Source organism: Rana temporaria, chromosome 4, assembly GCF_905171775.1.
Source record: "Rana temporaria chromosome 4, aRanTem1.1, whole genome shotgun sequence".
NCBI lineage: Eukaryota > Metazoa > Chordata > Amphibia > Anura > Ranidae > Rana > Rana temporaria.
The window spans coordinates 282,650,626-282,663,329 of record NC_053492.1 but is presented as its reverse complement, the minus strand read 5'-3'; the positions used below and the strand labels follow the sequence as shown (position 1 = coordinate 282,663,329).

Sequence of the window (12,704 nt, the reverse complement as noted above, 5' to 3'; positions counted from 1 at the left end):
AACGTAGAGAGCGTCCTGACTCTCCTGTAGTCCAAGGGAGAAGGCGAGCACGACACTCCACACCAGGGAGAAAGCCTTGCATTACAGTGTGGAGTTACAGACAGAACAGGAAGTGAGGATTTCTCAGAAGAAATAAGGACATTTAAAAGAAAAATGGAAGGATGAGGTAAGTGAAGGAGGACTGCACTAGGGTAAAGGAAGCCATTTAGGAAATAAAAATTGTACCTTTACAACCCCTTTAACCACTTAAGGACCCGCTCATGTACATATACGTCGGTACTTTAAAGATGGATATCTTGGTAACGGCAGCAGCTGCTGCCACAACCGAGATATCCATCTTTTCTTTGAGCGGTCTTGTAAACGATAACGGTTGTCTCGGTGCAGATTCGCCGCGACATCACCGTTATCGGCGGCGGGAGAGGCCCCCCCACGCCCTCCACCGCTTAGCGGAGCCGTCGCCAGCGGCGGAGGCGATCGGGTCCTGTCCCCTGCTCGGCTGGGATACGAGTGAGGGCAAGATGGCCCCCACCCGTCTCCATAGCAGGGCGGAAGCGACGTCAAAACGTCACTTCCGCCCCTGCTTCTTAAAGTGACATTTTGTTGTCATTTTTTCATTTTATTTTTTGCATTTTTGTCTAACTATGGGATCTGAGGTCTTTTTGACCCCAGATCTCATATTTAAGAGGACCTGTCATGCTTTTTTCTATTACAAGGGATGTTTACATCCCTTGTAATAGGAATAAAAGTGACCCATTTTTTTTTTGTGTAAAAATTTATAAAATAAATAAAAATAAATAAGAAAACAAAAAATAATTGTTTTTAAAGCGACCCGTCCCGACGAGCTCGCGTGCAGAAGCGAATGCATATGTGAGTAGCGCCCGCATATGAAAACGGTGTTCAAACCACACAAGTGAGGTATCACGCGATCGTTAGAGCGAGAGAAATAATTATAGCCCTAGACCTCCTCTGTAACTCAAAAGATGCAACCTATAGATTTTTTTAAACGTCACCTATGGAGATTTTTAAGGGAAAAAGTTTGACACCATTCCACGAGCGGGTGCAATTTTGAAGCGTGACATGTTGGGTATCATTTTACTCGGCGTAACATTATCTTTCACAATAAAAAACAAATTGGGCCAACTTTACTGTCTTATTTTTTAATTAAGTGATTTTTTTTCCACAAAAAGTGCGCTTGTAAGACCGCTGCGCAAATACGGTGTGACAAAAAGTATTGCAATGAACGCCATTTTATTCTCTAGGGTGTCAGAAAAAAATATATATAAATGTTTGGGGGTTTTAAGTAATTTTCTAGCAAAAAAAACAGTTTTAATCCTGTAAACACCAAATCTGAAAAACAGGCAAGGTCGTTAAATGGTTAATATAGTTTCCAGGTCACCAACAGCAATCCTGCCAGATGGTCATAAAATAAACATAAAATAATCCACTCATACCCACAATCATATGGCTAAATTATACAAAAATAAAAATGTGTGAATTCTTATTCTATGAATGTAGCAGTAACAGTTGGTAAACTATACAACCCATACGGAATATGTAATCACCCCTCCCAAACACTTGATCTTTTCTCAATCTCCAACTGTTCCGCAATACAGGGTATTCCATTCTCCAACTGCTTATCCCACCCACTGCTGTAATTCTCCTGGTAATCCGGATTATATTTGTGAAGGTGACAGGGAAAATGGACTGGCACAGTATCAAGTGAATACAGTATTGGTTTCTGTGGTCCAATAACATAGACTTCTATTATATTCTGCAGGTTTGGTGCACTTTCAGAAAGCTCACCAAACTCGCAGGTAATAACAGAAGTCTATGACTCAGTGCAGGTAACCCTCAGGTAAACTGCTGGGCACCTGCGGATCAGTTAGAAAGCAGCCCAGTAACCACTGCAGAACAGATATGCCCAAATATACACTGTGATTTTAGTAATAACCTAACTTTTAATAACAGTATTCTATTCCATCCCATGTCATAAGGTAAAGCCTACATAATACATTACAATAAAATAGGGCAATATGGAGCATATGTGGTGTTATGGGGCATTACAATTTATTCTGACTGGCACTTTAGACATATACAGTAGAAATGAATGCTGCTGTGCTGAAGGGAAGCACAAGGCACACATTTGAATGTTCTGTACAATATATTGTACAGCAATGGCAAAAAATAGCACATGTGCATATTTGGGCTTTGTAGACTATTGAAAGTCCCTTAAAAGTGAACACCTAAACACTGAGGCCCAGATTCACGTAGATCGGCGCATCTTTGAGCGGGCGTAACGTATCCTATTTACGTTACGCCTCTGCAACTTAGATGGGCAAGTGCCGTATTCTCAAAGCACTTGCTCCGTAAGTTGCGGCGGTGTAGCGTAAATAGGCCGGCGTAAGCCCGCCTAATTCAAATGTGGAACAGGGGGGCGTGTTTTATGTAAATGTTGTGTGACCCGACGTGATTGACATGCGCCGTCCGTGGAATATCCCAGTGTGCATTGCTCCAAAGTACGCCGCAAGGACGTATTGGTTTCGACGTGAACGTAAATGACGTCCAGCCCCATTCACGGACGACTTACGCAAACTACGTAAATTTTTCAAAATTTGGCGCGGTAACGACGTCCATACTTAACATTGGTACGCCGCGGCCGGGCGTACGTTTGTACTACTGTACTGCGACGGCCGGGCGTACGTTTGTGAATTCACGTATCTAGCTGATTTACATATTTCTAGGCGTAAATCAGCGTACACGCCCCTAGCGGCCAGCGTAAATATGCAGTTAAGATCCGACGGCGTAAGAGACTTACGCCGGTCGGATCTAATAGAAATCTATACGTAATTCAGAGATACGACGGTGTATCTGGAGATACGCCGTCGTATCTCCTTTGAGAATCTGGGTCTGAAATGCTAGTGAAGTAGTTGTGCCCAGGAAATCTAGCTCAGTGATTGTCCTCTGTAGCTTTTATTTTAGCACAGAACTATAGAAAACACCGAAGATCATCTTGTGTTTCATCTGAAAACAGAACGCCGCCCTCCTATTAACACACTCCAAACAATGGTAGCAATCAATAACAAAGTATGTTTATGCTTTCCCGTCTGATCAGGATGGCACCGGAGTTGGGCTCATTACTGGGGGTTCCCCACCTGCTCTGATCAGATGGCCATCCAGGCTTTTTTACCTCAGGCAACGTGAAACTGTAAACTTTGGCCTTTTGTCAAATCAAAGGTGTTGTTCAAACAAAAGCTTCCATCTCAAAGACCAAACAGTTGTCAGGCCTGTCCTTCAAAAACACAGATCACATACGGAGGACGCAGAGATGAAAAATAAAAGCACCGTGGATGGGGCAGAGATGCTTTGTAGTGTGGTGGAAGGGATGGTTAGAAGGTCAAGAAATGGGCAGGTGTAATAGATCACTTTAGTGCTGTGGTAGAAAACACTCGGAATGATAACAAATAACCACTTGTGGGCTTTTTGGCCCAGTTAAATAACCTCTGGTTACAAAGCAGCCTTTTGCTGCAATGCCATGTAAATTATTAATGGCAGAGTGACGTTGAGTGTAAATACAGATCCAAAGCAATCCTGCTGACAAAAGAGAACAGAGAGAGAGCGGCTCACCTATCACCTTCACCCGCTTACACAAGAGCAGCTGAAAGGATTCTGACATGGAATGCTTTGACATATCTGCATTAAAAGAGCAATCCGCTGACAGATGCTCATCTGAGAAGAATGGACATCTAGGAAGTCAAAGTATCTCCCTTCTTAAAAGAGCATCAACGGTAACATGCTGACCCAGTGGAGAATCTCATCATTTCTATACATAGCACAAGGAGGCTAGATCAGCCTCTGTAGAGCATTGCTTGTGATCCTCAGAGGAATATGTACCTTAAAATAAAGAAAAAGCTCCTCTTTTCAGCATATATGCTTTTATACTCAATAGTTGACAGCACGTCTTACATTCACAAGAAAAGCAAACTGAACCGTGGTGATCGTTTAATCATTGTCCTTCTAAACTGGAGTGGATGTAAAGCCAATTCATGAAATTTGAGCTGGGCGCATATATCTGCAGTATTTTGTTATCTCTCGTCAAAGAGCCAAGTCTTATAGCTCTCTCCTGAACAGTTCCTCTGTTATCAGCCAGATAACTCCTGACAAATTCTCAGACACATCAGATAAAAGCAGCCTGGAATTTCTGTCCGGGGAGGTTGCTATAAATAGATTAGCAGGGAGCTGTCCCTATTACAAAACACCTCTGAGAGTCTCTGCCTATGATGAGAGGGGGTGTGTGTCTTTCCTCCAATCAGCAATTTTAGCTATCTTGGCTGTATGCTTAGACATCACACTCTGTGTTAAACAGGAATAGAAAATTTCCTAACATGATCTGAACATTCTAAACAGTATATAAATGTGAAGACAGCAGATATACATATAAAACCTATGTAGGGAAATTTGTTTCATCTTGGTGTATCTGAGGCTGTTCACTTCACTGGGTGTATGGAGGGTTTACATCCACTTAAGAATTATCGCTGGACAAAATGTAATACTTAAAAGGGGTTGTAAAGGTTTGTTTCTTATTTTCTAAATAGGTTCCTTTAAACTAGTGCATTGTTGGTTCACTAACCTTTTCTTTCAATTTCCCTTCTAAATGTTTTTTTTTTCTTTGTCTGAATTCCTCACTTCCTGTTTCTCCTTAGTAAACTTGCCACCATCATCCAAGCGGTGGTTAGTCAGCCAGGACAGCTTACTGAACAGCTTACTGAGGAGGAACAGGAAGTGAGAAATTCAGACAAAGAAAACAAACATTTAGAAGGGAAATGGAAAGAAAAGTTACTGAACCAATAATGCACTAGGGTAAAGGAACCTATTTAGAAAATAAAAAACAAACCTTTACAACCCCTTTAACCAGTTAACAACCGCCCTATAGACGATATACTATACAAGGCGGTTGCTTAACTCTGGGAGGACGTCCATGGACGTCCTCCCAGAATCGCGCTCCCGTGCGCCCTCTGGGGTGCACACATGGGAATGTCCGTGACCACCGGGTCCTCCGGACCCGACGGATCACGGTAAATCGCCGCTGATATCGGAGGTTTACCACGTGATCGCTCCGTCCAATGACTCCAAGGTCTCCTGATTTCGGCATAGGTGTCACTGCTACGAGACACCACAAAGCCGGAGACATAGTGCGTAACACTACCTGTGATTATAGTTGCCATTATAAGTCCCCACTACAGTTCTCCGATCAGCAGATGACCTTATACAAGAACACCTTAATTGGCTGATCAGAACTCCCACCCAGCACTACCACTCTTCCCAACTCTCTCGAGCACTGCCACTCATTCCAACCCCCACCAGCACTGCCACTCATCCCAACTCCCTGCCAGCACTGCCACTCATCCCACCCCCCACCAGCACTGCCACTCATCTCAACTCCTTGCCAGCACTGCCACTCATCCCATTCCCCCCCCATCAAGAAGTAAGAGAAGGAATAAAAATAGAGACTACATGGAAGGGAGAGAAAAAGAAAGGGTGGAACAAAGAAAAAAGAGAGCAAGAATAAGAAAAAGAACAAAAAAAGATGGCCAGAGAGAGGGATGGGGAAAAAAAACAAGAAATTAGGATAGCGAGAGATAAAGGGGAAAGAAGGAGAACAAAGAGAGTGGCACATCCTAAAATGTACCAGAAGGGGTTTTAATACTATACGTGTGAAAGGGACTCAGGGAGCGCTAAATGTCTGTGGGTTAGGGGCGCAAATTACATGTCTTGCCTTGGATGCTGACAACCCACGGTACGAAAATAATTTTGATGTTAGGGATCCCCACAACTTGGGAAATTTTATCAAGGGGTCACGGCACTAGTAAGGTTGAGAACCACTGCTTTACAGGGATGGTCTCTGGCAAGTCAATAAAATGTTCCACAACATTTAAATTGCCTTTTTTAGATTGGCTTCACAAAGTTTGCTACAGAGGAGCTACAAAGAGGCTTTAAACATATAAACACACATATATATATATATATATATATATATATATATATATATATATATATATATATATATATATATATATATATATATATATATATATATATATATATATATATATATATATATATATTGTAAGGGGTTAGCTCGGTAGCGGGGGGGTGTGACCTCCTGAGTGGGTTCACTACACACTGAATTGTACAGAGAGGCAGCCGTGGGTGGTTGAAAAACAAGGTTTATGGTTTATTCTTCCATATTGCTGGAAACAAGTGCAAGCATCAAAACAGCATAAACAAAATAAAAAATAAAATAAACCCTGGCCACTTGGGCCGTCTACCTTCACAACACAGGAACCTACCTATGGAGTCTGGCACAGCCTACTGCTGGGCAGACACTGCTGGTCTTCCAGCAGAAAACAAAAGTCTTTTTGATTTTCTTATCACAGCAAAAATATCAACAAGCACTTCACCTTCAGAAGTCTTCCTTTTGTTTATGTACACCTAAGTAAATACACAATAAGGGGAATTAACCCCTATAGTTTAACTATTTTTCCTTTTTCTTCTCTTTTTGTTCTTCATAATTCACTCTTGTTATTATATATTTAAGTAAATACACAATTAGGGGAATTAACCCCTATATATCTCACTATATTTTAGTAGGACTTAATGTCTCTCATTGGGTCTTCACAGGGGAAAGTGTCCCCCCCCCTTTTTTTTTTTTTTTTTTTTTCTCTCTTGATTGTTGTGCACTTAAGTAAATACACAATAAGGGGAATTAACCCCCACATTTTTTTTTTTTTTTTCTCTCCTCCCTCTTCCTCTCGTTCTGTCTCTCCCCTCTCCCGCTGTCTCCTCTTTCTCTCTCTCTTTCCCTATGTCCCCCCCCCCTCCACTCACTGTGGGTATAGGCATTTTCCATGGAGATGGAAAGGGAAGGATCGGCCCTGGGGCAGAATGTGATGGAGAAATCCAGTAGTAGAATGTAGTAGTGGTAGAAGAAGACACAGTGTTTATATTTGTCTTTTCCTCTTTCAATTGAAGGGGTACATATCGAGACCTTATATGTTAGTCTGTATATTGATTTTATGTTGTATTAATTGTGTTGTTTTGTGAAAAAAAATGAATAAAAGTATTTGGAAAAAAAGAAGTCTTCCTCAGCTCACTGCTCTCCTTAACTCAACAAGCCTCAGGATGCAGCATCCAGTAGTAATCCTCTGGACAACTTATAGAGGCCTTAATTTTCTCATTCTGAACAGCTGAAGCTATCCAACGTCCTTAAACCTTTCTGGCTACCTCTGCAGCCGACACCTGATAGTAATTGGTGAATTTTCTAAACAAGGCAGAAATGTATCTCCTCTCGTCTGTGACAACCCCCCCAGAATTACCTGGCTTCCTGTCACAATATATATATATATATATATATATATATATATATATATATATATATATACACACACACACAGATACATATATACACATACATTACACACACACATACAGTATCTCACAAAAGTAAGTACACCCCTCACATTTTTGTAAATATTTTATTATATCTTTTTATATGACAACACTGAAGAAATGACACTTTGCTGCATTGTAATGTAGTGAGTGTACAGCTTGTATAACAGTGTAAATTTGCTGTCCCCTCAAAATAACTCAACACACAGCCATTAATGTCTAAACCGCTGGCAACAAAAGTGAGCACACCCCTAAGTGAAAATATCCAAATTGGGGACAAAGTGTCAATATTGTTTGTGGCCACCATTATTTTCCAGCACTGCCTTAAAGAGGTTGTAATTTTTGGAAGTTGTACATATAGGTAAGCCTAAAATATCTCCCAAACGTGCGCCATTTAAGAGACATTTACTGTATACTGAGTCGATGAGGTCATCGGCACATGCGCTGTGAAGAAACAGCCACCCGTACCGTTTCTTCACGAGCGAGTGCTGTGACCAGCAGCTCCTGCACGCATGTGCGGGAGGGACATGACGCGGCTCCAGACAGTCACAGAGCCAGAGTCCATGGCCCCAGGAGGAAGAGGGGAAAAGATGGATTCGGCCTGCAGCGGGGACGGTGCTGGCTTTGTTTGCAGGTAAATGTGACATAATGTGCTAGCATACAATGCATACCAGCACGTTATGCTTTTACTTTGCAGGATAAAAGAAAGGAAGTAAAACCCACCAGGGTTTACGTCCTTTTTAACCCTCTTGGGCATGGAGTTCACCAGAGCTTCACAGGTTTCCGCTGGAGTCCTTTTCCTCTCCTCCATGATAACATCACCAAGCTGGTTTAGATGCTCAAAAGGGGTTTAGGTCTGAAAAAAATGCTTGACCAGTCCCTCAGCTTCTTTAGGAAGGCAGTGGTTGTCTTGGATGTGTGTTTGGGTTTATGTTGGAATACTGCCCTGTGGCCCAGTCTTTGAAGGGAGGGGGATCATGCTCTGCTTCAGTATGTTACAGTACATGTTGGCATTTATGGTTCCCTCAATGAACTGTAGCTCCCCAGTCCATGGCACTCCCACCACCATGCTTGACAGTAGGCAAGACACACTCGTCTTTGTACTCCTCACCTGGTTCCCGCCACATAAGTTCATCTTAGTCTCATCAGACCACAGGACATGGTTCCAGAAATCCATGTCCTTGGTCTGCTTGTCTTCAGCAAACTGTTTGCAGGCTTTCTTGTGCATCATCTTTAGAAGAGGCTTCCTTCTGTGACAACAGCCATGCAGACCAATTTGATGCAGTGTGCGGTGTATGGGCTGAGCACTGACAGGCTGACCCCCCCCCTTCAACCTCTGTAGCAATGCTGGCAGCAGTGATATGTCTATTTCCCAAAGACAACCTCTGTATATGACGCTGAGCACGTGCACTCAACTTCTTTGGTCGACCATGGAGAGGCCAGTTCTGAGTGAAACCTGTCCTGTTAAACCGCTGTATGGTCTTGGCCACCATGCTGCAGCTCAGTTTCAGGGTCTTGGCAATCTTATTGCCTAGGCTATCTTTATGTAGAGCAGTGTTTCTCAATTCCAGTCCTCAGGCCCCCCCAACAGGTCAGGTTTTCAGGATTTCCCTCAGATGAAAAGGCTGTGGTGATTACTAAGGCAGTGAAACTGATCAAATCACCTGTGCAAAATAATGGAAATCCTGAAAACCTGACCTGTTGGGGGGGCCTGAGGACTGGAATTGAGAAACACTGATGTAGAGCAACAATTCTTTTTTTCAGATCCTCAGAGGAGTTCTTTGACATGAGGTGCCACGTTGAACTTCCAGTGACCAGTATGAGAGAGTAACACTAATGAGTTACATGACACCTGGGAGGGAAAATGGCTAATTGGGCCCAATTTGGACATTTTCACTTAGGGGTGTACTCAATTTTGTTGCCAGTGTTTTATACATTAATGGTGTGTTGAGTTATTTTGAAGGGACAGCAAATGTACACTGTTATACAAGCTGTACACTCACTACTTTACATTGTAGCAAAGTGTAATTTCTTCATTGTTGTCACATGAAAAGATATAATAAAATATTCACAAAAATGTGAGGGAGTATGAGGAATCTGAGGCGCTCAATGTACTATCGATGTCATGCTAGTATGGCGATATCTCCGCAGAGCTATTGTGTTCTGACACACCAGTAAGCATTTACAGCCATAGGCTGTGAGCGCTGATCAGATGCCGATTGGCTGCGGTTTTTCCAGCATGTCCATTCAACAGAAGCCAGAAATTTGGCCGGCTTCTGATGGACAGGCTGCTGTACAGACTGAATGTTGGGCGTTTTTTGTTGAACCGGCCAATACTCAGCCCATGTGTACCAGGCAGAAGCATTTCATACATAAAGATGAAGAGGGGGGGGGGGGGGGAACAAAAAATAAACAATGCCTAACAATTCACAGAGATGTCTCACTGGTCCCATGATGAGAAGTCGGATTGCAATGTTGAATATAATCAGGGAAAACAGAAATTCCCTTTATTGGACTCTTCCATAGCTTAAAACAAAGGTTCCATCACCAAAAGTACAGCTGCCAACTTCTTCAATGCTGCATTAGTCAACAACCTCCGGGATGCCAAGCAACGTGTTCTCTTTACATTGCATTGAGCTAAATAAGCACTACACGTTCCATTTGCATTATTGCAGTCCTACTTTACCAGCATAAATACATGAACAACCTAAACATGTAATCACTCACCTTACATCGAGGACATTTCTGGGCATTTCTTTGCCCATGTTCAATCTCATTGGCCCAGTGCCGTAATAGCTTGTCCCCTTTCTTGTAATCTCTACAATTAACACCTTCATGCCAGGGAGAATGGCACTTAAAACACCATACAAATTGGCAAGACGGGCACTGAATCTGGCAAGAGGAAAAGAAAATGTCAAATTTAAGTTCGGGTACTATAAAAGAGGAACAGACAGCAAACTCTAATCATTATGTTCAAAATTATATTACTACAGTTTTCCAGTATACTTTAAGAAATTGTGGTTCACTAACTATACAAAAAAGGAGTACAAAGCCACTTTTTGCCAATTCATCCAACCCCAATTAGGCCACACGCTATGAGAAAACAGGACGGTTTGCTACTCTTAGTATTACTGTACTTACTGAAGAATGTTGAAGGGGTCTACAAGTAAAATGTGGACCCAGGGAGAGGCTTTCACTGATGACTATTCTATTTCCTGACGCACATCAGGATGGAATAGATGCAACTTAAACAGACTAGGTCAGTGATGGCGAACCACCCCAGATGTTTTGGAACTACATTTCCCATTATGCTCATGCACTCTGCAGTGTAGTTGAAAATCATAAGAAATGTAGTTCCAAAACATCTGGGGTGCCAAGGTATGACATCAATGGACTAGGTCATCTGCATAAATGACATATGACCTGAACACATCACAATTGCCTACAACCAAATTAATATGTGTATGGTCAGCTAAGGTAAGTATGTATAATGTCCGTTTGTCATAATCAATATGCAACTCTCAATTTTCCTTGCTGGACCCATGTTTTACCTACCACTGATTATATTGAAGGCAAGTCTGACCTTACAATTCAGACTTTTCTCTCATGAGGTATTTCAAGTACTGTACTTGATATGTGCACAATTTGAGGCCTTGTTGGACCACTGGCCCCCACTGCTCTCATAATTTACCTTGTGTATGTTTAGGTTTTGTTACAATATATTAAAAATCTTCCATGAAAACAAAATAAAAAATGCACAATATCAAAATTTTGTTCTTTAACAAATGATGAGATCTATGCAGTCCATGAACATTATTCCGTTATGTCAAACACATCCATTTGTATTCCCTCTTTTGTAAAATCTAGTAAAGCCTGCCCCAAATACTACCAATATTTTTCATAGCTCCATCCTGTCCTCTCTTTAGGCAAGACGAGCCATTAGGACATGTACCCCCCATCAGTACAAAGAGGAAGCCCCGTCATATGCAACCTGTACTCTAATTTGCTCAGTGGCCGCGATGGGAAAGAAAGCCCAAGTTTAAAATGATGGGATAGTATTCATGGACTGCCTTTAAAGGTGAAGGTTAGATTTACACTACAGGTCCACAACATTTACACACACCCCAGGGTACGGTTTTAAAGTTGCCTATTTATTCATACACAAACAAAAAGTAAATGCACTAAATCCTTAGTACCCAACATGCAGCCCGCCAGCCCTCTGTGTGCGGCCCGAGGGATATTGGGCATCATAAAAGATAGCAAAGTGGGACTGGGGTGTTGAGCACTGGAATGAGCTCTGTGTTCTACCACCCTCCAGGCGGAGGGGATATTAACTTTTATTGGCATGACCACCAAAGCAGGAAAAAGGACTTTTACTGTCATCGACTACCTTGGGGGGTAGGGGTGGGTTATATATCATTGCCACTGAACCATCAATTGTAATACTGCATCCACTCTTCTTCACAGGGATCAGCCAGGTCCGGAAAATGTAAACTTAAACTGGCCATACATTATACATTTTTCTTTTTCAGTTTGCTTTAGATGTACTTCTTCAACTATGTGGTGCAAGGACCTGCCTGAATGCATACTAATTCAAAGTGTTTAAGTTTGACCTCATAGTATATCATTTTTGAGAACCTAAATTAAAATTGTATAAGATAATTGTATAATGTATAGCCAGCCCTACTATGGTCCAAGTTGGACCAATGCAACTATGCAAAAAAAAATCCATATCTGGAATTCAGCTTTAATAGTGCTGTCCTACTGTTAAACTAACTAGGCTTAGAGCCAGATTTAAGAGACTTGGTGCAGAGTTGGCCTAGTAAAAACTACTGTGAACAACGACTTAATTGTCATCTATTTTCCCAGGGAATAAAATATTAAACCTGTTGGTTCTTTTGGCTCTGCGCTTGCTCCCAGATTCATTTTTGTGAATGGCCAGGAGCAGAAGGGGCAGCAACTGAACTCCAGTATTTGGGGCTTACATCTGGAGCGGCTAAAAGTACAGTGGAAGCTGAATAAATCCAACATCTTCAATTGGTTTACACGATTGTTTCTTGGGGAAACCTGCTTTAAATCTGATAAGGTTATTGTGCCTGAAGTTGGGCTTTAAGAAAAATACCTGCAGAGAAATACGGATGCAGCTGTCATATCTATGTTTGTAAACAAAGAATTTCGACCAATATGGCCAAGCAGGCACAGTGATCACATGACTGGGAACTATGCCGACTGGCTCCCAATCATTAGTGGAGGCCCTG

At 42.0% G+C, this 12,704-nt stretch overlaps 1 protein-coding gene across 1 annotated transcript in view; it reads right to left on the bottom strand.

Annotated features, from left to right (window-relative positions):
• The window catches only part of RNF217 (ring finger protein 217), a 119,158-nt gene that overhangs the window by 13,923 nt on the left and 92,531 nt on the right, over positions 1-12,704 (bottom strand). The window contains exon 3 of the mRNA XM_040350352.1: positions 10,174-10,338. Within this exon, the coding sequence (XP_040206286.1) occupies positions 10,174-10,338 (165 nt within the window). The remainder of the gene's footprint in view (positions 1-10,173; positions 10,339-12,704) is intronic.